Raw genomic sequence first — 26,515 nt, 5'->3', positions numbered from 1 at the left:
TGTATCTGTGTGGGTTTTCTCCGGGTGATCCGATTTCCTCCCACAAATTCAAAGGTCTGCAGGTTCGGTGGATTGGCCATGCTTAAATGGCCCTTAGTCTCCAACAATGTGCAAGTTGGGTGGGATTATGAGGGTGGAGTGGGGAGCTCTTTCGGAGGGTCGATGCGGATTCGATGGGCTGAATGGGGTCAATCTGCACTGTAGAGATTCTATGACTTTGGAACACTCATCTTTAAAAGGCAGTGGAAGCAGTGTCCTTGGATATTTTTAAGGCAGAGCTGGATAGATTCTTGAAGAGCAAGGAGGTGAAAGGTTATCGGCCGATGGAGCAGCACGGTGGCGCAGTGGTTAGCACTGCTGCCTCATGGCGCCGAGGACCCGGGTCCGATCCCAGCCCCGAGTCACTGTCCAGGTAGAGTTTGCACATTCTCCCCATGTCTGCGTGGGTCTCACCCTCACAACCCAAAGATGTGCCGGGTAGGTAAATTAGCCACAATAAATTGCCTTTTAATTGGGAAAAAGAAAAGAATTGGGTACTCTAAATTTAAGGGAACAAAATTGGAAAATAAAAGAATTAGGTACTCGAAATTCTTTTAAAAAATTAGATCAGCCGCAAACTTATTGAATACCGGAGCAGACCTGAGGAGACGACTCCCAGTTTGTGTGTAAGGAGCAGTCTCGAGGGGGCGCATAATTTTTTCAGTGACTCAAAAATCTTTTTTACTGTCCTAATGAATATACAGAGACGCAGGCATGAATCTCACCAAGACAGACGGTAACATTTGAATTGAGTGAAAGTTTACTGATGACCATGAAACCATTGTCGATTGTTGGTTCACTCATGTCCTTCAGTGAAAGAAATCTCTGTCTGGCCTACATGTGACTCCAGATCCACAGTCAGCTGGCTGACTCTTAAAATGCTCTCTGAGATACACTCGGTTCAATGGCAATTAGGGATGGTCAGTGAATGCTGGCCCAGCCAGCGACACCCACATCCCGTGAATGAACAGAAAAGAAAATCTGCCATCCTTACCTGGTCTGGCCGACATGATTCCGAACCACAGCAATGTGGTTGACTCTTTAAATGTCCTCCGAGATGGCCGAGCAAGCCACTCTGTTTAAGGGATATTAGGGATGGGCAATAAATGTTGGCCCAGCCAGTGACTCCCACAAATGATTAAAATAAAATCCCGGAGACTCCAGTCAGTCAATCCGGGAGAGTTGGCATCCGGTCCAGGCTCGCAGCGCATGCGCCCTACGGCACCTTGTCCTCTGTAAAGATGGCGGCCAGTAACCCGGGCCTGTCACCGCTCAGCTCTCACTCTGTTCGGTGCTGTCTAAGACCGGACCGTTAACATTTTCCTCGGGAGTTGAAGCCTCCACAGGGTATTTATGAAGCCTCCCGGCTCACTCCGCAGCTTCTATCGCTCCCCGGCCACCCACCGGCTCGATTCCTGAAAGTTGCTCGATTGTTTCTTTCCCGCTCCTCACACCATCAGCGACAACCTGAACTGCGTATTCGCCGGTCACAGCCCGAACGGTCACAATGCCGAGGGAGTGATTGGCGGCGGTACCGGACCAATAGGAATTGTGAGGGCGGGCCTGGAGGACCGGACGGGAGCAGCTGGTCCTCCAACCAATGGTAGTGAGTGAGGGGCGGGGCTGGACTGTGAGTGAAGCATGTGCAGTGCGGGTGATGGGCAGACGGGTCCACAATGGGTAAAGGGGGGGATGGCGGGGCGGAGGATCCGGTGGGTGGACGGATTGTTTCCGGAAACCCCGGGAATAAACTGAGCGCATCCCCCCTCCCCCCGTTTACACTGAGCGGGGCCGCAGCTTCCAGATCAATGAAGAGCCGCTTTGTATCAGGTTGGCCATTGGTTCCAGAGGTCTCCAGCGTCACTTCTTTATCAGTGAATCATTGAATGGTTACAATGCAGATTGAGGCCATTCAGCCCGTCCTGTTTGTGCTGGCTCTCTCTGCCAGAGCAAATCAGCTCCTCCCACTTCCATGTCCTTTCACTAACGAGACCAGCAGCAAATATTCCCCATCCCCAGTTACCTGTGGAGAAGATAATGTTTGACCTTCTTGAACCGCTACAGTCTGTGTGGTGAAGCTGCTCCCACAATGCTGGAATTACAGGTTATTCACCTTATTGGTTAGGAATCGAACGGAGTGATCAGGGATCATCCAATTAGTAGGGCCCAAACTGAAGGACCGCCCAAAAGAGCACGAAAACCCCCCCAAGAATAAGAAGAAGAGTTCGCCACATGTTCGTCCTCTCTTGGACCTGGTACCCCGGTCCGGCCATCTCCAATTGCAGCAACACCAGAAGCAAGTCCAAGTTTAACGCTCGCTACCAAACAGATGAGCCCAGCTGAGCAGCAGTTACTCCTTCGGACTCGATAGATCCAGAATCGAACAGCGGCTACTGTTTCTCTGACCTAAACCGGGTGTCCGAAGTTAAGTACAGATTGTCATAGTCGATAGGTGTAGTTAACCAGTAGTGTTTATGTTGCATGACTAATTGTGTGTAAATAAAATAGCCTTGACCTTGAACTAACTAACTGGTGTTTGGCTCTTTGATCGATAGCCGGTTGAACCTTGTGGTGGTATCATTTGATACCTGGCGACGCGAAGCATTAGAATATAGATAACATTGAAAGAAGTTCAAACTCACTGATTGCCATAATTGGAACTGAGCCACAAAAAGGACCGAGTAAAAGAGCAAAAGAAGAAAAGGCAACAATTTGATTGGTCGATTGGCCTCCTTCTGCACTGAAGGAATTCTATGGTTCTGAGACTCCATTTGTCAACAAAATATTCATCAATAATTTGATTTTCTGCAATTTTGATTCGTCGTCTCAGATTGAATCAAGGCATCAGAAACAGGAACAGGAGTCGGTTATTCAGTCCATGTTCTAAACATGCAGGATATTTTGAAGCAAAGAGATTTTCTGAAGCATCAACACCAGGATGTGTAAAGAAATGGGACAGGAGCCTGGGTCTTTGCTGCATCATCAACAGGTCAAGAGTCAAGGATTGCTTCCCGAGATTGGAAGGTAACTCACGTAGTTCCCGCATTCCAAATCAGAGACAGGGAACGACAGGCCCCACAATCACAGGGAAGATGCTTGAGGATCCTCACAGATTCATTTTCTGATCACTGGGGTAGAGAAGGAACCATTAGAGATTCTCAAATGGCTTCTGAAAAACAAGGTCACGTCTTAATAATAACAATAATCTGTATTGTCACAAGTAAGCTTACATTAACACTGCAATGAAGTTACTATGAAAAGCTCCCAGTTGCCACATTCCGGCGCCTGTTCGGGTACACAGAGCGATAACTCAGAATGTCCAAATTACCTAACAGCACGTCTTTCGGGACTTGTGGGAGGAAACCAACGCAGACACGGGGAGAACGTGCAGACTCCAACAGACGGTGACCCAAGCCAGGAATCGAACCTGGGACCCTGACCCTGGACATTGAATTCTCCCGAACAGGCGCTGGGATGTGGCAACTAGGGGCTTTTCACAGTAACTTTATTGCTGTGTTAATGTAAGCCTACGTGTGACAGAGGATTATTATTATAAATAAATCAAATCAAAACTGGCTCGTTGGTCCAGGGGTAAGATTCTCGCTTCAGGGGTTGTGCTCTATGAAAATGTGAGACGTCCCGTGTTCAAATCCCGGTTTTGACCTTTGATGTTGTTTCTTATTGGGGGCAGCATGGTAGCATAGTGGTTAGCACATTTGCTTCACAGCTCAAGTGTCCCATGTTCGATTCCCGGCTTGGGTCACTGTCTGTGCCGGGTCTGCCCGTTCTCCCCGTGTGTGCGTGGGTTTCCTCCGGGTGCTCCGGTTTCCTCCCACAGTCCAAAGATGTGCAGGTCAGGTGGACTGGCCATGCTAAATTGCCCTTAGTGTTGGGTTTGGTTACTGGGTTATAGGGACAGGGTGGAGGTGTGGGCTTGGGTAGGGTGCTCTTGCCAAGAGCCGGTGCAGACCCGATGGACCGAATGGCCTCCTTCTGCACTGTAAATTCTATGATAATCTATGAAACCTGGGTGAGGGTCACATTCAGGAGAAGTTATTAAAATGGAACCACATACAGATAAACTATATCAGGATTTACTGATATTTCCATTTGAATCACTGCTCCTGGCACCTGACACCTCTTAATCCATCACATCAACACTTGGACTAACTGACTGCGCTGAGGTCTGCCTTGGATTAAAAACTCGAGGACTACTTGTCATCACAGAATCCTAGACATTTACAGCACAGAGGAGGCCATTCAGCCCATTGTGGCTGTGTTGGCTGAAAATTCCTTGTGTCGGCTGAAAATTCCTTGTCCAGTCTAATCCCACTTTCCACCTCTTGGTCTGTAGCCTGCAGATCACACAAATTCCATATTGGGGTGTCTTTAATACGATGAGGTTTTCTGTCTCTACCTCCCTTTGAGACAGAGTTCCAGATCCCAACCACCCTGAGTGAAGAAAATCCTCAATTCCCCTCTAATCCTTCCAAGAGATACTTAAATCTCTGCCCCCAGGTTACTGACCTGTCTGTTAATGAAATAGGTCCTTCTGCCGTCTGATCCACTATATCTGGGGCCCTCATAATGTTACACACCTCAATTAAATGTCCACTCAGCCTCCTCTGTTCCACAGAAAACAATCGATCCAATCGTTCCCCTTGTTAAAATTCCCTAATCCTGGAAACATCCAGAAAAACCTCTTCCGTACTCTCTCCAGGAAGAATGTGATTGTACTGGAATGTGGTGACCAGAACTGTACTCAGTGCTCTCGCTGTGATCTAACTAATGTTTTTTAGTTCTAGAATACCCATTCTCTAACCTTCAATGTGATGGAAACTGACAGCTGCAACCTGTCAGCATTTGAAAGATATTTACAAATGATTCGAGAGTTTCTTACAGTTGGGATCTTTCTCTGTTCTGTCCATTCAAGGTGTTTGATAACAGACTTTCTCCTGTGAATATCCAGCTGGAGTTTTGGGCCTTGATGTGTTTCCTTGTTCATCTTGTTGCCTCTAAACATTGAATCTTGTGGTTTCAGACACCAGAGAATCAAACTCCCAGCAACAGATTGTCTTTTACTGACTTTCTTAACAGCTCTGCAATAATACAGGCCTAGTCATTCCTTACATAGTTCTGGTCCTCAGTGAAATACTTAAATGATGAGCTTTAGATGTTCTTCATATATTCCACAGGAAACTAAGGCCCTGTCTCTACCTCCCTTTCAGACAGAGTTCCCCCTGCCCGCCAGAGAATAAGGGAGTGAATCTGAACCGTGTCCCCGGGAAAGGAGCACCTTCGGGACCAGCCATCTGCCTTTCCATCGGGGACTGGAACCGATGGGGACCTCGCCGCAAACCACCCATCAAGGAAGCCCCCAAAGCTGGCCTACCTTTCAAATCGGCCCAGGGGGAGGTATATGAAGCCCATCTCCACTTATTAACGCCAATCGCAGCTGGAAATCGGAGTGGGAAATCATTAACCAGTGGCTCTGTGCGGGAAATCATTAACCACTGGCTCTGTGTGGGAAATCATTAAACCAGTGGTTCTGTGTGGGAAATCATTAACCAGTGGCTCTGTGTGGGAAATCATTAAACCAGTGGCTCTGTGTGCGGCAAATCATTAACCTGTGGCTCTATGGGCGGCAAATCATTAACCAGTGTCTCTGTGTGCAGCAAATCATTAACCAGTGGTTCGGTGTGCAGCAAATCATTAACCAGTGGCTCTGTGTGCAGCAAATCATTAACCAGTGGTTCTGTGTGCGGGAAATCATTAACCAGTGGCTCTGTGCAGCAAATCATTAACCAGTGGCTCTTTGTGCGGCAAATCATTAACCAGTGGTTCTGTGTGCAGCAAATCATTAACCAGTCGTTCTGTGTGCAGGAAATCATTAACCAGTGGCTCTGTGTGCAGCAAATCATTAACCAGTGGTTCTGTGTGCGGGAAATCATTAACCAGTGGCTCTGTGCAGCAAATCATTAACCAGTGGCTCTTGTGCGGCAAATCATTAACCAGTGGCTCTGTGTGCAGCAAATCATTAACCAGTGGTTCTGTGTGCAGGAAATCATTAACCAGTGGCTCTGTGTGCGGGAAATCATTAACCAGTGGCTGTGTGTGCAACAAATCATTAACCAGTGGCTCTGTGTGCGGGAAATCATTAACCAGTGGTTCTGTGCGGAAATAATTAACCAGTGGCTCTGTGTGCGGCAAATCATTAACCAGTGGTTCTGTGTGCAGGAAATCATTAACCAGTGGCTCTGTGTGCGGGAAATCATTAACCAGTGGGTCTGTGTGCGGCAAATCATTAACCAGTGGTTCTGTGTGCGGGAAATCATTAACCAGTGGCTCTGTGCAGCAAATCATTAACCAGTGGCTCTTTGTGCGGGAAATCATTAACCAGTGGCTCTGTTTGCAGCAAATGATTAACCAGTGGTTCTGTGTGCAGGAAATCATTAACCAGTGGCTCTGTGTGTGGCAAATCATGAACCAGTGGTTCTGTGTGCAGGAAATCATTAACCAGTGGCTCTGTGTGCGGGAAATCATTAACCAGTGGCTGTGTGCGGGAAATCATTAACCAGTGGTTCTGTGCGGGAAATCATTAACCAGTGGCTCTTTGTGCGGCAAGTCATTAACCAGTGGCTCTGTGTGCAGCAAATCATTAACCAGTGGTTCTGTGTGCAGGAAATCATTAACCAGTGGCTCTGTGTGCAGCAAATCATTAACCAGTGGTTCTGTGTGCGGGAAATCATTAACCAGTGGCTCGGTGCAGCAAATCATTAACCAGTGGCTCTTGTGCGGCAAATCATTAACCAGTGGCTCTGTGTGCAGCAAATCATTAGCCAGTGGTTCTGTGTGCAGGAAATCATTAACCAGTGGCTCTGTGTGCGGGAAATCATTAACCAGTGGCTGTGTGCAACAAATCATTAACCAGTGGCTCTGTGTGCGGGAAATCATTAACCAGTGGTTCTGTGCGGAAATAATTAACCAGTGGCTCTGTGTGCGGCAAATCATTAACCAGTGGTTCTGTGTGCAGGAAATCATTAACCAGTGGCTCTGTGTGCGGGAAATCATTAACCAGTGGGTCTGTGTGCGGCAAATCATTAACCAGTGGTTCTGTGTGCGGGAAATCATTAACCAGTGGCTCTGTGCAGCAAATCATTAACCAGTGGCTCTTTGTGCGGGAAATCATTAACCAGTGGCTCTGTTTGCAGCAAATCATTAACCAGTGGTTCTGTGTGCAGGAAATCATTAACCAGTGGCTCTGTGTGCGGGAAATCATTAACCAGTTGCTGTGCGTGCAGGAAATCATTAACCAGTGGCTCTGTGTGCGGGAAATCATTAACCAGTGGTTCTGTGCGGAAATAATTAACCAGTGGCTCTGTGTGTGGCAAATCATGAACCAGTGGTTCTGTGTGCAGGAAATCATTAACCAGTGGCTCTGTGTGCGGGAAATCATTAACCAGTGGTTCTGTGCGGGAAATCATTAACCAGTGGCTCTGTGTGCGGCAAATCATTAAACAGTGGCTCTGTGTGCGGGAAATCGTTAACCAGTGGCTGTGTGTGGGAAATCATTAACCAGTGGCTCTGTGTGCGGCAAATCATTAACCAGTGGCTCTGTGTGCGGCAAATCATTAACCAGTGGCTCTGTGTGCAGCAAATCATTAACCAGTGGTTCTGTGTGTGGGAAATCATTAACCAGTGGTTCTGTGCGGGAAATCATTAACCAGTGGCTGTGTGTGCTGGAAATCATTAAACAGTGGCTCTGTGCGGCAAATCATTAACCAGTGGCTCTGTGTGCGGCAAATCATTAACCAGCGGCTCTGTGTGCGTGAAATCGTTAACCAGTGGCTGTGTGTGGGCAATCATTAATCAGTGGCTGTGTGTGGGAAATCATTAACCAGTGGCTCTGTGTGCGGGAAATCATTAACCAGTGGTTGTGTGGGAAATCATTAACCAGTGGCTCTGTGCGGCAAATCATTAACCAGTGGCTCTCTGTGTGGCAAATCATTAACCAGTGGCTCTGTGTGCAGCAAATCGTTAACCAGTGGTTCTGTGTGTGGCAAATCATTAACCAGTGGCTCTGTGTGCAGCAAATCATTAACCAGTGGCTCTGTGTGCGGCATATCATTAAACAGTGGCTGTGTGTGCGGGAAATCATTAACCAGTGGCTGTGTGTGGGAAATCATTAACCAGTGGCTGTGTGTGGGAAATCATTAACCAGTGGCTCTGTGTGCGGGAAATAATTAACCAGTGGTTGCGTGGGATATCATTAACCAGTGGCTCTGTGCGGCAAATCATTAACCAGTGGTTCTGTGTGGTAAATCATTAACCAGTGGCTCTTTGTGCGGCAAATCATTAACCAGTGGCTCTGTGTGCAGCGAATCATTAACCAGTGGTTCTGTGTGCAGGAAATCATTAACCAGTGGCTCTGTGTGCAGCAAATCATTAACCAGTGGCTCTGTGTGCGGGAAATCATTAACCAGTGGTTCTGTGCGGGAAATCATTAACCAGTGGTTCTGTGTGGTAAATCATTAACCAGTGGCTCTTTGTGCGGCAAATCATTAACCAGTGGCTCTGTGTGCGGGAAATCATGAACCAGTGGTTCTGTGTGCAGGAAATCATTAACCAGTGGCTCTGTGTGCAGCGAATCATTAACCAGTGGTTCTGTGTGCAGGAAATCATTAACCAGTGGCTCTGTGTGCAGCAAATCATTAACCAGTGGCTCTGTGAGCGGGAAATCATGAACCAGTGGTTCTGTGCGGGAAATCATTAACCAGTGGCTCTGTGTGCAGCAAATCATTAAACAGTGGCTCTGTGTGCGGGAAATCATTAACCAGTGGCTGTGTGTGGGAAATCATTAACCAGTGGCTCTGTGTGCGGGAAATCATTAACCAGTGGCTCTGTGTGCGGGAAATCATTAACCAGTGGCTGTGTGTGGGAAATCATTAACCAGTGGCTCTGTGTGCGAGAAATCATTAACCAGTGGTTCTGTGCGGGAAATCATTAACCAGTGGCTGTGTGTGCAGCAAATCATTAACCAGTGGCTCTGTGTGCGGGAAATCATTAACCAGTGGCTGTGTGGGAAATTATTAACCAGTGGCTCGGTGTGGGAAGTCATTAACCAGTGGCTCTGTGTGTGGGAAATCATTAACCAGTGGCTCTGTGTGTGGGAAATCATTAACCAGTGGCTGTGTGTGCGGTAAATCATTAACCAGTGGCTCTGTGGGGGAAGTCATTAACCAGTGGCTCTGTGTGTGGGAAATCATTAACCAGTGGCTCTGTGTGTGGGAAATCATTAACCAGTGGCTGTGTGTGCGGGAAATCATTAACCAGTGGCTGTGTGTGCTGGAAATCATTAAACAGTGGCTCTGTGCGGCAAATCATTAACCAGTGGCTCTGTGTGCGGCAAATCATTAACCAGCGGCTCTGTGTGCGTGAAATCGTTAACCAGTGGCTGTGTGTGGGCAATCATTAATCAGTGGCTGTGTGTGGGAAATCATTAACCAGTGGCTCTGTGTGCGGGAAATCATTAACCAGTGGTTGTGTGGGAAATCATTAACCAGTGGCTCTGTGCGGCAAATCATTAACCAGTGGCTCTCTGTGTGGCAAATCATTAACCAGTGGCTCTGTGTGCAGCAAATCGTTAACCAGTGGTTCTGTGTGTGGCAAATCATTAACCAGTGGCTCTGTGTGCAGCAAATCATTAACCAATGGCTCTGTGTGCGGCATATCATTAAACAGTGGCTGTGTGTGCGGGAAATCATTAACCAGTGGCTGTGTGTGGGAAATCATTAACCAGTGGCTGTGTGTGGGAAATCATTAACCAGTGGCTCTGTGTGCGGGAAATAATTAACCAGTGGTTGCGTGGGATATCATTAACCAGTGGCTCTGTGCGGCAAATCATTAACCAGTGGTTCTGTGTGGTAAATCATTAACCAGTGGCTCTTTGTGCAGCAAATCATTAACCAGTGGCTCTGTGTGCAGCGAATCATTAACCAGTGGTTCTGTGTGCAGGAAATCATTAACCAGTGGCTCTGTGTGCAGCAAATCATTAACCAGTGGCTCTGTGTGCGGGAAATCATTAACCAGTGGTTCTGTGCGGGAAATCATTAACCACTGGTTCTGTGTGGTAAATCATTAACCAGTGGCTCTTTGTGCGGCAAATCATTAACCAGTGGCTCTGTGTGCGGGAAATCATGAACCAGTGGTTCTGTGTGCAGGAAATCATTAACCAGTGGCTCTGTGTGCAGCGAATCATTAACCAGTGGTTCTGTGTGCAGGAAATCATTAACCAGTGGCTCTGTGTGCAGCAAATCATTAACCAGTGGCTCTGTGTGCGGGAAATCATGAACCAGTGGCTCTGTGTGCGGGAAATCATTAACCAGTGGCTGTGTGTGGGAAATCATTAACCAGTGGCTCTGTGTGCGGGAAATCATTAACCAGTGGTTGTGTGGGAAATCATTAACCAGTGGCTGTGTGTGGGAAATCATTAACCAGTGGCTCTGTGTGCGGAAAATCATTAACCAGTGGCTCTGTGTGCGGGAAATCATTAACCAGTGGCTGTGTGTGGGAAATCATTAACCAGTGGCTCTGTGTGCGAGAAATCATTAACCAGTGGTTCTGTGCGGGAAATCATTAACCAGTGGCTGTGTGTGCAGCAAATCATTAACCAGTGGCTCTGTGTGCGGGAAATCATTAACCAGTGGCTCTGTGTGCAGCAAATCATTAAACAGTGGCTCTGTGTGCGGGAAATCATTAACCAGTGGCTGTGTGTGGGAAATCATTAACCAGTGGCTCTGTGTGCGGGAAATCATTAACCAGTGGTTGTGTGGGAAATCATTAACCAGTGGCTGTGTGTGGGAAATCATTAACCAGTGGCTCTGTGTGCGGAAAATCATTAACCAGTGGCTCTGTGTGCGGGAAATCATTAACCAGTGGCTGTGTGTGGGAAATCATTAACCAGTGGCTCTGTGTGCGAGAAATCATTAACCAGTGGTTCTGTGCGGGAAATCATTAACCAGTGGCTGTGTGTGCAGCAAATCATTAACCAGTGGCTCTGTGTGCGGGAAATCATTAACCAGTGGCTGTGTGGGAAATTATTAACCAGTGGCTCGGTGTGGGAAGTCATTAACCAGTGGCTCTGTGTGTGGGAAATCATTAACCAGTGGCTCTGTGTGTGGGAAATCATTAACCAGTGGCTGTGTGTGCGGGAAATCATTAACCAGTGGCTCTGTGGGGGAAGTCATTAACCAGTGGCTCTGTGTGTGGGAAATCATTAACCAGTGGCTCTGTGTGTGGGAAATCATTAACCAGTGGCTGTGTGTGCGGGAAATCATTAACCAGTGAACCAAGTTAATTTTCAGAGAACCACTTTCACTTGGAATTATTTTTCCATGGAAGTGGCTGATCAGCCATGATCGTATTGTAGAGCAGAGCACACTCAATGGGCTGAATGGCCTGCTTCTTTCCTATGTACCTGTCCTGGGAGTGTTGGGGACAGTGTAGAGGGGGCTTTTCTTTGTATCGAACCCCGTGCTGTATTTGTCCTGGGAGTGTTTGATGGGGACAGTGTAGAGGGAGCTTTACTCTGTATCTAACCCCGTGCTGTACCTGTCGTGGGAGTGTTTGATGGGGACAGTGTAGAGGGAGCTTTACTCTGTATCTAACCCCGTGCTGTACCTGTCCTGGGAGTGTGATGGGGACAGTGCGGAGGGAGGGAGCTTTACTCTGTATCTAACCCCGTGCTGTACCTGTCCTGGGAGTGTTTGATGGGGACAGTGTAGAGGGAGCTTTACTCTGTATCTAACCCCGTGCTGTACCTGTCGTGGGAGTGTTTGATGGGGACAGTGTAGAGGGAGCTTTACTCTGTATCTAACCCCGTGCTGTACCTGTCCTGGGAGTGTTTGATGGGGACAGTGTTGAGGGAGCTTCACTCTGTATCTAGCCCCGTGCTGTACCTGTCCTAGGGGTGTTTGATGGGGACAGTGTAGAGGGAGCTTTACTCTGTATGTAACCCCGTGCTGTACCTGTCCTGGGAGTGCTTGATGGGGACAGTGTAGAGGGAGCTTTACTCTGTATCTAACCCCGTGCTGTACCTGTCCTGGGAGTGTTTGATGGGGACAGTGTAGAAGGATGGAGCTTTACTCCCTGTCTAGCACGCTGCTCTGTGTAGATCAATGTGGGTCACACTCCAGCTTTTCACACTTTGAACCGGTGTTTTCTCTTTCTGCACCTGTGTTATCCATGTCAAGTGTTTAAATATTGAGGAGGAACAATGTTTATGTTGAAACCCGATCGAGCCCCTCGTCCGGAACCTGAGCCACAGGCTACAGCTGGTGTGTAACCTGTAACCAGATCCCAGCAGCATTAAAACAAGCTGACAACCGACAGTAGCTCCTTGTATAGCGAAAGCTGCTCCCGGACTGTCAGCAGAAACAGGACCGAAGAAGACCCTCAAGCTCTTTGCCATAAATATGAAGCTAATGAGGTAATCACGATTTTCAGTCAAATATATTCAACCCCTCCCATCTCTCTCTGTACCCCGAAGCCCGACCTTGCATAGAAATTTGGGAAGGACACAAAGGCGTTTGTGGGAGCGAGGTGAAGCAACAAGAGGGGATGATAATGGGGGGGGGGGGGGTGGAAGGTAGTGGAGAGGATTTGAGAGGGAAGGTGGACAAGGCTGCGTCATGGGGACGGCTGCGGGGTGGGCGGGGGGATTAAGGAGAGGATCCATTCCAGAGGAGGGGGGTCCTAGAGGCCTCGGGGAACATAGAACATTACAGCGCAGTACAGGCCCTTCGGCCCTCGATGTTGCGCCGACCTGTGAAACCACTCTAAAGCCCATCTACACTATTCCCTTATCGTCCATATGTCTATCCAATGACCATTTGAATGCCCTTAGTGTTGGCGAGTCCACTACTGTTACAGGCAGGGCATTCCACTATTCTCATTCCTTACTATTCTCTGAGTAAAGAACCTACCTCTGACATCTGTCTTATATCTATCTCCCCTCAATTTAAAGCTATGTCCCCTCGTGCTAGACATCACCATCCGAGGAAAAAGCCTCTCACTGTCCACCCGATGCAATCCTCTGATCATCTTGTATGCCTCAATTAAGTCACCTCTTAACCTTCTTCTCTCTAACAAAAGCAGCCTCAAATCCCTCAGCCTTTCCTCATAAGATCTTCCCTCCATACCAGGCAACATTCTGTTAAATCTCCTCTGCACCCTTTCCAATGCTTCCACATCCTTCCTACAATGCGGCGACCAGAATTGCACGCAATACTCCAAATGCGGCCGCACCAGAGTGCTGTACAGCTGCAACATGATCTCATGGCTCCGAAACTCAATCCATCAACCAATAAAAGCTAACACACCGTATGCCTTCTTAACAACCCTCTCAACCTCGGTGGCAACTTTCAGGGATCTATGTACATGGACACCGAGATCTCTCTGCTCATCCACACTGCCAAGAATCTTACCATTAGCCCAGTACTCCGTCTTCCTGTTATTCCTTCCAAAATGAATCACCTCACACTTTTCTGCATTAAACTCCATTTGCCACCTCTCAGCCCAGCGCTGCAGCTTATCTATGTCCCTCTGTAACTTGTAACATCCTTCCGCACTGTCCACAACCCCACCGACTTTAGTGTCATCTGCAAATTTACTCACCCATCCTTCTACGAGGGGAGGTTACTGAGATCCCCCCGCCCCCCAGCATGATGGGGTCTGGGGGAAAAGAGTCGAACCGCAGAATCCCTACAGTGCAGAGAGAGGCCATTCAGCCTATTGGTTCTGCACCGACCTTGTGAAAGAGAACCCAAATCTAGGCCGACTCCCACCCACCTGCACATCTTTGGAGAGGAGGGGGTGGGGGAGGGGAAGAGAACCTGGGATGAAGAGACTGTAGAATAAGTGGTCCAAAGGAGAGGTGTTGGTGGTGTTCGGGATACCGGGGATCCTGTGTGTGAGAGGGCTCCTGTGAGTGTCTGGGAAAGGGGTTCCTGTGTCCGCAGGCGTGTGTCTGGGGGAGGTGGGGCATCCTGTATCTGGGTGTGGGGGGTCCTGTGTGTGGAGGCAGGGAGGGGGGGGGAAGAGATGTCCTGTGGGCGTGTGTCTGGGGGGAGGTATCCTGTGTGTGTGTGTGTGTGTGTGGGGGGGGGGGGGGAGGGTCTTGTGTGTGGATGTGTGTCTGGGGGAGGTGTCCTGTGTGTGGGTGTGTGTCTGCGGGCAATGTGCTGTGTGTGGGTGTGTGTCTGGAGGAGGTGGCCTGTGTGTGGGTGCATGTCTGGGGAGGTGTCCTGTGTGTGTGGGGGGGGTCCTGTGTGTGGGTGCGTGTCTGGGAGAGGTGTCCTGTGTGTGGGTGTGTGTCTGGGAGGTGTCCTGTGTGTGGGGGAGGTGTCCAGTGTGTGGGTGGGTGTCTCGGGGAGGTGTCCTGTGTGTGGGTGTGTGTCTGGGGGCAATGGCCTGTGTGGGGTGTGTGTCTGGGGAGGTGTCCTGTGTGTGGGGGAGGTGTCCTGTGTGTGGGGGAGGTGTCCTGTGTGTGGGGGAGGTGTCCTGTGTGTGGGGGAGGTGTCCTGTGTGGGGTGTGTGTCTGGGGGCAATGTCCTGTGTGGGGTGTGTGTCTGGGGGAGGTGTCCTGTGTGGTGGGGAGGTGTCCTGTGTGTGGGTTTGTGTCTGGAGGAGGTGTCCTGTGCGTGGGAGTGTGTCTGGGGGGAGGAGGTGTCTGGGGAGGTGTCTTGTGTGTGTCTGGGGGCAATGTCCTGTGTGTGGGGTGTGTGTCTGGGGGAGGTGTCCCGTGTGGGTGTGCGTCTGGGGGGGGGGGGTCTGGGGGCGGTGTCCTGTGTGTGGGGGTGGTGTCCTGTGTGGGGGGTGTGTCTGGGGGGTCCAGCTCCCCTCACTGACCCCCTGTTTTGTTTGCTTTACAGGCCGCGGGGCAGGACGTTGTTGCTGGCAGTGAGGCCTCCTCTCCTCCCCCTGCTCCTCCTCCTGGGCACGGGGCTCGGCTGCCCCTCCGACTGCCTCTGCTGGAGCCCCAACCGGACGGTGAGCTGCTCGTCCCGGGGGCTGGAGTCGCTGCCGCGGGGGATCCCGGCTGGCACGCGGGCACTGGACCTAAGTGACAACCGGCTGGAGTGGCTGGACTGGGGCCCGGGACGGGGCCTGAGCCGCCGGCTGGAGGAGCTGGAATTGGGCCACAACCGGCTGCGGGAGCTGGAGGCCGGCGCCCTGGGCGGCCTGGAGCGGCTGCAGCGCCTGGGCCTCGGCCACAACCTCCTGCGCTACCTGCAGCCCGGAACCCTCCGCGGCCTGGCCGCCCTGCGCAGCCTGGAGCTGGCTGGCAACCCGCTGCTGCTGCTCGGCGACCACACCTTCCGCGGCTTGGCCGCCCTGCGCACCCTAAGCCTGGGCTCCCCTGAGCTGGCCTGGGCCGGCCCGCGGGCCTGGGCTGGCCTCAGCGGCCTCAACCAACTCACCGTCCGTGGTGCCGCGCTGACCTGGCCACCCAGTCCTGCCCTCTCCCCCCTCCTCAACCTGACCGCCCTCCGCCTGCTGGCCTTCCCCAAGGCCGCCGCCCTGCCCGGCCGCCCCTTCCAGGACCTCTCCCGCCTCCGCCTGCTGGAAATCGACTCCTGGGCCTCACTGGCCCAACTCGGCCCCGATTGCCTCCTCGGCCTCAATTTGGTCTGGCTCTCGGTCACCCGTTGCAACCTCAGCGCCATCCCCTACGCCAGCCTGAGGACTCAGGCCTACCTGCGCTTCCTCAACCTCTCCCACAATCCCATCGGTGCCATCCGCGGAGCGCTGCTGCAGCATGTGACCCGCCTGGAGGAGCTGCGATTGGTGGGCGGCCGACTGCGCGTCATCCATGACGCCGCCTTCCGCGGCCTCGTCTACTTCCGGATGCTGGACGTCACGGCCAATCAGTTGGCCAGCTTGCCGGCTGCTGCCTTCCGCTCGCTGGCCTCCCTCCAGAGCCTGGGCCTCGGCCTCAACCCGTTGGCCTGCGACTGCCGCCTGCTCTGGATCGTCCGCCGGCGCCACCGCCTCCGCTTCCTGGGCCCCCAGCTGCCCACCTGCACCTCCCCGCCGTCCCTCCACGGCCGCCGCCTGCCCGAGGCCGCCGGCTCCTTCCCTGCCAGCACCTTCAGCTGCCGCCGGCCCCGCATCCACGACAAGAGGCCGCAGCGGCTGCAGGCCCGAGAGGGCCAGACCGTCACCCTCCGCTGCTCGGCCGACGGCCAGCCGCCGCCCCTCATCCTGTGGCTCAACCCACGGCGCCAGCGGCTGGGCCACCCCGAGGCGGGGATGAGCCTCCCCGGGGCGGGGAAGAGCCTCCCCGGGGGCCTGGGCCTAGTATCCGAGGATCTGGGCCTGAACCCCGAGGACCGTGGCCTCCTCCCTGGACGTCCGGACCCCAGCCTGCCCCCCGCGCCCCCACTCCTCTCCGGCCCCGCTGTGGGCCGCAGCCGCCTCCTGCCAGACGGCAGCCTGCAGATCACCTCTGTCCGCCGCATGGACTCCGGCACCTATCGCTGTGTGGCCCGCAACGCCGGCGGCAACGACACGGCCTCGGCCTCGCTACAGGTGCGGCCGCTCTCGCTACAGGAGCTGGGACTGGCTGGGCGCTCCGACTCCCGGGCCAAGGCCGGCCTACGGCCCGGATATCCCTTCGACACCCACACGCTGCTGGTGGCCACCACCATGGGCTTCGCCTCCTTCTTCACCGTGGTGTCGCTCTGTTTCACTTTACTCTTCATCTGGAGCCGGGCCAGCGGGCCCATCAAACACAACAACATCCATGTTGACTTCGTGCCACACGCGGGCGGGGGTGGCAGAGGTGGCGACGGGGACGACGCCAAATTCAACATGAAGGTGGTCTGAGGGCTGACGTCACTGTCCGAGACGTCACTGCGACCCCATCTATGACGCAATTGCTAAAGGACAAGTGTCCCATATGCCTTTTTCACCATCCTATTAACCTGTCCTTCCACCTTCAGAGATCTCAGAACAAACACACCACGGTCCCTTTGTTCCTCAGACGCCCCAGTGTCATGCCGTTCATTGAATGCTTCGTTGTCAAATTACGCCTGCCAAAGTGTGTCACCTCACATTTTTCAGGGTTAAATTCCATCTGCCACGTTTCTGCCCATTTGACCATCCTGTCTATATCTTCCTGTAACCAAAGACACTCAACCTCACTGTTAACCATCAGGCCAAGCTGTGTGACAGCCACAAAGGTAATGATTCTACCCCACACATCGTCATCTATGGCGTTTATATAAATGACAAACAACAGGGGACCCAGCGCAGATCCCTGTGGTACGCCACTGGACACTGGCTTCCAGACACTAAAGCAGCCATCTGTCATCTTCCTCTGTCTCCTACAGCCAAGCCAATTTTGAATCCACCTTATCATGTTACTCTGCATCACATGTGTATTTGTCTTCTTTATAAAGTCTCCCATGTGGGATCTTGGCAAAGGCTTTGCTGAAATCTATGTAAACTACATCACTACCACTATCGACATACCTGGTGTCAATCAATCAATCAAAATTTGTTAGGCATGACCTCCCGCTGACAAAGCCATGCTGACTATTCCTGATCAAACCTTGCCTCTTCAAGTGGAGATAGATTCTCTCCTTCTGAATTTTCTCCGATAGGTTCCCAACCACTGATGCGAGACTCACTGGTACTTAGTTCCCTGGCTTATCTCTACAACCTTTCTTAAATAGTGGGATCATATTAGCTGATCTGCAGTCCTCTAGCACCGACCTCGTCGCTAAAGAGCAATTAAAAATTTGGGTCGGGGCCCCTGCAATCTCACCTCCCACAGCATCCTGGGACACAATTCATCCAGACCTGGAGATTTGTCCACTTTTAAGCTTGCCAACACTTCCAATGTCTTGTCACTCCCTCTGTCAATTCGCTCAAGAACCTCACAGTTTCTCTCCCCGAGTTCCAAGTCTATCTCCTCATTCTCTTGGCTGGAGACGGATGTGAAATATTTATTCAACACCCAACCAATGTCCTCTAAAGTTTCTCTCCATTTAGATAATAAAATTGCCTTTTTATTCCTCTGACCAAAATTGATAACCTCACACTGATGCATGTTAAATTCCATCTTATCAAATGTATTCTGGAAGTCCAAACACATCTACAGTACCCCCATTATCCGCCTGGCTTGTTACATCTTCCAAGAACTCCAACAAATGAGTCAAACACGATTTACCCTTTACAAAACCACACTACAAAGTCTTACAACATCAGGTGAAAGTCCAACAGGTTTGTTTCGATGTCACTAGCTTTCGGAGCGCTGCTCCTTCCTCAGGTGAATGAAGAGGTATGTTCCAGAAACATATATATAGACAAATTCAAAGATGCCAGACAATGCTTGGAATGCGAGCATTAGCAGGTAATTAAATCTTTACAGATCCAGAGATGGGGTAACCCCAGGTTAAAGAGGTGTGAATTGTGTCAAGCCAGGACAGTTGGTGGGGGATGAATGTATCGCGACATGAATCCCAGGTCCCAGTTGAGGCTGCACTCATGTGTGCGGAACTTGGCTATAGGCTTCTGCTCGGCGATTCTGCGTTGTTGCGCGGCCTGAAGGCCGCCTTGGAGAACGCTTACCCGGAGATCAGAGGCTGAATGCCCTTGACTGCTGAAGTGTTCCCCCACTGGAAGGGAACATTCCTGCCTGGTGATTGTCACGCGATGTCCGTTCATTACCACACTGACTCTGATGGATTGCGGTTTGGCTTTCCAAAAGTCCAATTACTACTTCCTCAATAATGGATTCCAACAGTCTCCCAACAACAGGCTTAAACTAACTAGTTTCCTACTTTTTGAACAGGAGGGGTTACATTAGACTTTTTCACTAATGCAGTGACATTGTCACTGGGTCAGTGTCTCCCCCCCTGATCTCTATGAGGTTGTTTGCGGAGAGGAGCTGGAAGCGGCGGATAGTGAGAGTGGAGAATGTCCATTGGGGCTGGTTTAGCACACTGGGCTAAATCACTGGCTTTCAAAGCAGACCAAGGCAGGCCAGCAGCACGGTTCAATTCCCGTACCAGCCTCCCCGGACAGGTACCGGAATGTGGCGACCAGGGGCTTTTCACAGTAACTTCATTTGAAGCCTACTTGTGACAACAAGCGTTTTTCATTCATTGTTTCACATTCAGCAGTCGGGCCGCACTGAGGATTTGTAAACCCCGCCTCCCGACACCTCACAATGCCAGGGCAATGATTGACGGCAGCTCCTGACCAATAGGGTGAAGAGGGTGGATTCGAAAGGCCAGTCGGAATCAGCTGGTCCTCCAGCCAATCGGAGTGAACGAGGAGGCGGGACTAGGCCGAGTGAAGCATGCGCAGTGCGATTAATGGCGGCGTTCTTTCTCGGATCCATGATCCGGAAAGGTGGGAATGGCCGGACCGAGGGAGAGCTCAATTAGGCGCGTCGTTGTACACACTTCTTAAACATGTTATATAAACCGAAAATCCTGAAAAATAACCTACCGGTATCGGGGAGGGGACCTGAGCGGGGCCTGCAGCTTTCTCACAGACGAGACTAAATGGCGGCCATCACTCTCGCGCGTACTAGAGGAGCTGCGCATGCGCATTCGTCGACGTTCTTGGGGCACGAGCAGCAATACGCGCGCGCGCATCCACCGTCTGTATTGGGGCAGCAGCGGAGCGCATGCTCAGTCGCCATCATTGTTGAGGGCAATATTTTTGGAATGTTTCACCATGACAGACTGTTTCAATCTGAGTTACAAATTCTTATTTATGAGGCAGAACAATGATACATGTCCAGGGCAGTGACAATAATTCGTATTTATTGTGCCTTGACAAAATCAAGCAATTTAACACATCTCAGAGAAACGTTATAAAATAACAATGACACTGAGCAACATGAGGAGATATTAGGAGAATCTTAATGGAGGAAAGTGAGTGAGAGAGTGAGAGAGATTTAAAGAGGAAATTCCAGAGCTTGTGGCCCAGTCAAATTATAAAAGGCCAGTAATGATGGACCGAATAAATCAGGAATGCTGGAGTGGGCAGAAATAAATTAGTGCAGAGATCTTGAAGGGGTGTGTGAGGAGATTACAGAGATCAGGATGATCACAACTATAGGAAACGAAGAATGGGAAATTTCAACTTTTGGTACTTCTTAAAAGGAAAGTGAGCACAGGGGATGGGTAAACAAGACTTGTTTGTATTGTATTTGTTTTATTGTCACATGTACTGAAGTACAGTGAAAAGTATTCTGTGTACAGTCATAAGTTCGGATATGGAGATGTTGGCATTGAACTGGGGTGAGCACAGTAAGAAGTCTTACAACACCAGGTTAAAGGAGGAAGGAGCAGTGCTCTGAAAGCTAGTGATTTGAAACAAACCTGTGTAAGGACTTTAACCTGGTGTAAGACTTCTTACTGCAGTCATAAGTTCATAAGATACAGGAGCAGAATTAGGCCATTTGGCCCATCGAATCTGCTCCACCATTCTATCATAGCTGATATTTTCCTCATCTGCTCCCTACAATGCTAAAGACCAAGAGCGGGATTGCAAAATCAGCCAGAGCATCTCCTCGCTAGAACACATGTCCTCAGAGCAGGAGTAGGAAATGTAGCCTGACATCTTCAATGTGATCATGGCTGATTCCATCCTGGCCTCAACTCCACTTTCTCCATAAAGCATTCTCCATAAACCTTCAACCCATCACCAATTAAAAATCTGTCTAACTCCTCCTTGAATTGTCACTACATCCACCACACTCTGGGGTAGTGAATTCCACAGATTCACAATCCTTTGGGAGAAGTAGTTTCTCTTCTTTACCTCAATTAGATCGCCCCTCATTCTTCTAAACTCCAGAGAGTCTAGGCCTAAACTGTTCAATCTCTCCTCATATGACAAACCCCTCATCTCTGGAATCAATCTAGTGAACCTCCTCGGAACTGCCTCCAATGCGACTACATCTTTCACAAATAAGGGGACAAAACTGTGCACAATACTCCAGGTGCGATATTACCAATGCCTTGTATAGTTGCAACAACACTTCCTTACTCAATTCCTTTTGCTAACATTCCATTTGCTTTCCTTATTATCTGCGGCACCTGGATGCTCGTTTTCTGTGACTCATGCACAAAGACACCCAGATCCCTCTGCATAGGAGTTAAACTCCATTTGCCACATTTTGGCCCACTCTCCTAACCTATCGATATCCATTTGTAAGGTTCTTATTTTCTCATTGCAGTTTACTGGCCCACCTATATTTGTGTAATCTGCGAATTTGGTTTTTGAACCTTCTATCCCTGTATCCAAGTCGTTAATATAGATTGTAAATAACTGGGGCCCAAGGACCGAACCCTGTGGCAGCCCACTAGTTACATCTTGCCATCCAGAATAAGAACTATTTATCCTGACTCTCTGTCGCCTGTCCTTCAGCCAGTCTTCTATCCAAGCTAATAAATTATCCTAATCCCATGTGATCTCACTTTGTCAATTAACCTTCTTTGTGGCAACTTATCAAACGCCTTCCAGAAGTCCAGATATACTACATCTACAGGATCCCCATTATCCACTTTGCTTGTTACATCTTCGAAGAACTCACAATTCTTTAGTCCAGAAATTAACTTCTTAGTATTTGGAATGGTGGAATGTGAATTCAGTTTTTTAAAATCTGGATTTAAAAGTCTAATGATGACCATGAAACCATCGTTGATTGTCATAAAAACCTATCTGGTTCACTCATGTCCTTTAGGGAAAGAAATCTCCTGCCCTTACCTGGTGCAGCCCACATGTGATTCCAGACCCACAGCAAAGTGGTTGACTCTTAAAATGCCCTCTGAAATGGCTGAGCAAAGCACTCAGTTCAAGGGCAATTAATGATGGGCAGTAAATGCCCAGCCAGCGACACCACATCCCATGAGATAATTTTTTTTTTAAACTTGAGGAAGGATGTGAAGGCATTGGAGTGCAGAGTCCAGAGAAGATTCCCAAGAATGTTTCCAGGGATAAATATGAGAAGACGTTGGGTCTGTTTTCCGTGGAGAAAAGAAGGCAGATTGGAGACTTGTAGAGGTAATCAAGATCCTGAGGGCTTTAGACGGGGTAAATAATTAAAATCTATTTCCCTTCTGGAGTACATCAAGAACTAGAGAGCACAGATTCAAAATAATTAGCAAAAGGAGTAGAAGTGATGTGAAGAAAAATGTTTTCACCCAGAGGGTGGTTGGAGTCTGGAATGAACATCTTAAGAGGGTGATGGAGGCAGCTCCAATCAAGGTATTTAAACGGGAATTGGATTGTTATCTGAAAAGTAAGAATGTGCGAGGTTACAGGGATAAGGCAGGGGAGTGGGATTAGGTAGAATGTTCTTTCAGTGAGCAGTGCAGACTCGATGGGCTGAATGGCCTCCTCCTGAACTGTAATGATTCTGTGGTTCTGTCAGTACAGGTCCATCATCAGCATTGGAACTGAAACTCCGATCATTACACCAACACAGAACCACACTGGAATTTCAGAAAACTGGGAAATCTTCCGAGGGCAACTGACACCAACATCAGGTGAAATTCACCAACCACCCAATGTCTCCAACAGATTGATAGGATTGATGAAAGCTCAGTGTTTAATCTGGGAGAAGGTGAACCAGAGAACGAAAATAATTCAGAGTAAGAAAAGATGACAATAATGTCCCAATCAGTATCAGGAGATCAATCAGTCTCCTCTTATCATTGAGGAAACCAAACATTCAAAACAGTGTCTGAATCAAAGCTGATTTAATCAATATTTATATAGAACATCAATGCACACCCCAGCTTTCAGGCTTATTAATACCAGCAGCAACAAACTCTAGCTGTCAGAGTGAAGATGGTTCAGTCCAGATGTGATAAACAGCAGAATCCAAATCCAATCCCTGCAGTCACTTGTGAACTCGCTGGTGTCTCAGCATGTGGGGTGACTGAATGAATCCCTCCCCACACACTGAGCAGATGAACGGCCTCTCCCCAGTGTGACTCCGCTGGTGCTTAAGTAGGTTGGACTTCCAAGAGAAACCTTTCCCACAGAAAGAACAGATGAAAGGTCTCTCCCTGGTTTGAGTGTGTTCATGTGTCAGCAGATCCTTCCGGCTTTTAAAGCTCTTCTCACAGTCAGGATATTTAAACGGCCTCTGATCAGTAGGAACAAGTTGGTGTGTCAGCAGATCGAATGAACGGGCGAATCCTTTCCCACAAACGGAGCAGGTGAACGGCTTCTCCCCTGTGAGTGAGTTTATGGCTCAATTGATCTCTTTTCCTTTTATAGTTTTTCTCACAGTAAGAACATTGAAAAGGTCTCTCCTCACTGTGGATACCATGGTGTGACAGTAGACCATATGAGGTTGTGAAGCCTTTCCGGCACACAGAGCAGGTGAACGGTCTCTCCCCAGTGTGAACTCGCTGGTGTCTCACAAGGTGGGATGATTTAGTAAATTCTTTCTCACACACAGAACAGGTGAATGGTCTCTCCCCGGTGTGACTGCGTTGATGAATATGCAGCTCAGATGGGTAATTGAATCCCTTCCCACAGTCTCCACATTTCCACAGTTTCTCCCCGTTGGGACAGCACTTGTGTTTTGACAGGTTTGATTTTTGGCTGAAACATCGTCCACACACAGAACACGGAAACATGTTCTCCCCATTTCTCTCCTCACTGTGGATACAATGGTGTTTCAGGAGGTGGTACGAAGTTCTGAAGCCTTTCCGACACACAGAGCAGAAGAACGGTCTTTCCCCAGTGTGAACTCGCTGGTGTCTCAGAAGGTCAGATGATTTAGTGAATCCTTTCTCACACACAGAACAGGTGAATGGTCTCTCCCCGGTGTGACTGCGTTGATGAATATGCAGCTCAGATGGGTAATTGAATCCCTTCCCACAGTCTCCACATTTCCACGGGTTCTCCCCCATGGGACAACACTGTGTTTTGACAAGTTTGATGATTGGCTGAAGCTTCGTCCACACAAGGAACAGGGAAACACTTTCTCCCCATTGTGAGCTTTTAAAAAAAATTCCATGTTCAAAAGCTGATAATGTTCTGGCTCTGATGAGTCGAGTGACTGTTACATCCTGATGTGATATTTACAAATCACCCCTTCCAATATCCTGAAAAATGAATTCAAAGAGGAGAAAAAGAGAGTGATAAACTGAAAGGCAGCTTGTGAAATGGAGTTGGATGAATCTGGTCATTTGTGGGACCGGCACTAGGAAATGTGACCATGAAAACTTCTGGATTGTCATAAAAAACAACTAGTTCACCAATGTCCTTCTGGGAAGGGAAGCTGCCACCTGATCTGGGCCTACACCTCCTGGTCTGGGGGAGAGAGGAAGAGGGAGGTGGGAGTGGGAAGGCTTGAAGGAGAGGATTTTATCTAAAACTCGACCAGAGCTCTCATGTAACATCCAAAACCCTTAACCTCCACTATCATCTCCAAACGTCCCTCCAAGTCACAAAACGTCCTGAATTGTCTGACTCAGTACTGGATAAGCAGAAATGTCCTCCATTTAAATATCGGGACGAGGAAAGCAATCGTCTTCAGTTTCTGTTACATATCCCACTCCCTAGCTACTATCTCTATTGCAACTCTTTGAGGCTGAACCAATCTGTTCATAATCTGGTTGTCAAATTTCATCCCAAACTGTTTTTTTGATGACACATCACTAAGACTGTCTATTTCCACCTCAGTAACCTTATCCAGATGTGCTGCTGCCGCATCTCATCTGCTACTGAAATTCATTCATTCCTTTGTCACCTCAATCCTTAACAACTCCAAATGATTCCCTTGCCAGCCTCAGGTTCAACTCCACACAAGGTCATGTCAAAATCTGCTGCTTGTGTGCAGATTCACACTAATACCTGTTCACCCAACATCAGGAATGACCGAATCCACTGGAGAAAAGGGGACATCTTGGGAGGGGGGGGGGGGGGGTATGGTGGGAGATGTTGATGACAAAACGATTGATGGGGGAAGGGTGAAACCTGTTGAGAGTGAAGATTATGGAAACTGGAGACATGTGGCTTTATCAGGGGTATCAAGTGCACACCATTTACATGGTGGAGGAGGCCCAACAGTTGTCCAAAACCAAAAATATGCCCTTATAACATTCCAAATATAAAATGTTTGACTTACACTCTGCCTGTTCTACCCACCAAGTGTGCACAGAGCTCTCTTGGACCTTAGACACTCCATGCTGGTCCCCAACATATAAACACAAAAACGCAATATCCCCTCCCTTGACAGACAGAAGCCTATTCCCCTAATCCTAACTACCATTGCCCACTCAGGTCATTCCCATCAAACGTCCTCCCCCAACTCAGTCAGAAGCCTTTCTATCAACCCCCCTCCCCATCTCACTCACAGGTTCCTCTCTTCAGACCTCCTTCCTCACTCACTCCAACTACCCTGCTCACTCACAATCTACTTTCCCCAACCTCCCCTCCGCATGCTCATTCCCTGTGGCTGTGATAATTTAAATTCCAAACATTAACTGTTTCTATCCACAGAAGCTGACAGACCTGAACATTTGTCCACATTTTATGTCTTTACTTCCGATTTCCAGCATCCGCAGTATTTTGCTCTAATTTGAACCATCTGACCGAAAAGCCACCCAGTCAGCTCAGCGGAATGTCCTCCAGCTGTTTTGTTTGGATTGTTGTCACCATCCGGGTCACTGAGAGCCCGCCCACTCGTCTGGCCGAATCCGCGCATGCGCTTCGCTGCCCGCCGAAACAAGATGGCGTCCGTTAACCGGGGCCTGTTCCCAGGAAAAGGCCCTGGAACCGAAAGCACGGGACCTCCAGGCACCTGTCGGGGCTTGCAGTCTGCACCAGGTGTTTATGAAGCCTCCGCTCCCTCCCCATCCCGACTCCCCACTCCATTCCTCCCAGCGACCCTCACCTGCCGAAAAAAAACTCTCCAGCACTCACATGCCTCGGAGCAAAGTGACACTGCGCATGCTCTATATAAGCATTGCGCCGGCGTACTGGGCTCCTGGGGAGTGATCAGGGCAGATTCACAAACGCTGGGTATGTTGGGTAATAACAGCATTACTGAAACTCCGAATAGGTAGACGAAGATATATTTTGTTGCCTCGTTGAAATAAAAGACAAATTCGTGTAAATGGGTGTGTTATGTTCTATTTTCCAAAGTGATTTAAATGGCTGCTCTAAACAAAAGCAAACTGCTGCCGATGCTGGAATCTGAAACTAGAGAAAATGTTGGAAAATCTCAGCAGGACTGGCAGCATATGTAAGGAGAAAAAAAGGGCCCAGATGCCGCTTTGTCAAAGATAAAAGCCGTAAAAGTGGGACATATTTATACTATAGGGTGAGGGAATGAAAGATGAGTCATAACCACAGAAACCAAGGGAAAAGAGTGCTAAAATGTGCAGGTTCGGTGGATTGGTTATGTTAAATTGCCCCTTAGTGTCCAAAA

At 49.4% G+C, this 26,515-nt stretch overlaps 2 protein-coding genes and 1 long non-coding RNA gene across 3 annotated transcripts in view; 1 reads left to right on the top strand and 2 right to left on the bottom strand.

The window, feature by feature from the left end:
- Positions 1 to 3,066, bottom strand: part of LOC140417819 (uncharacterized) — a 90,007-nt gene extending 86,941 nt beyond the window's left edge. Inside the window, exon 1 of the mRNA XM_072501272.1 lies at positions 2,682 to 3,066. Coding sequence (XP_072357373.1) covers positions 2,682 to 2,810 — 129 coding nt within the window. The 5' untranslated portion in view covers positions 2,811 to 3,066. The remainder of the gene's footprint in view (positions 1 to 2,681) is intronic.
- LOC140417818 (leucine-rich repeat and immunoglobulin-like domain-containing nogo receptor-interacting protein 1) lies at positions 2,978 to 17,493 on the top strand. The gene is made up of 2 exons (XM_072501271.1): positions 2,978 to 3,063; positions 14,970 to 17,493. Exons 1-2 carry the CDS (start codon positions 2,978 to 2,980, stop codon positions 16,924 to 16,926), a joined length of 2,043 nt encoding a protein of 680 aa, XP_072357372.1. The 3' UTR covers positions 16,927 to 17,493.
- Positions 17,494 to 19,863: 2,370 nt separating this feature from the next.
- On the bottom strand, positions 19,864 to 26,020 carry LOC140419168 (uncharacterized). Its single transcript, XR_011945574.1, has 2 exons — positions 25,597 to 26,020; positions 19,864 to 24,185 (listed from the first exon to the last, which is right to left on the bottom strand). It is a non-coding gene; the product is annotated as an uncharacterized lncRNA (long non-coding RNA).
- Between the last annotated feature and the right edge of the window lie 495 nt (positions 26,021 to 26,515).

The sequence above is a fragment of the Scyliorhinus torazame genome, chromosome 5 (genome assembly GCF_047496885.1).
Source record: "Scyliorhinus torazame isolate Kashiwa2021f chromosome 5, sScyTor2.1, whole genome shotgun sequence".
Lineage (NCBI taxonomy): Eukaryota > Metazoa > Chordata > Chondrichthyes > Carcharhiniformes > Scyliorhinidae > Scyliorhinus > Scyliorhinus torazame.
Note: the sequence above shows the minus strand (reverse complement) of the source record. Positions and strands in the feature narration are given on the sequence as shown.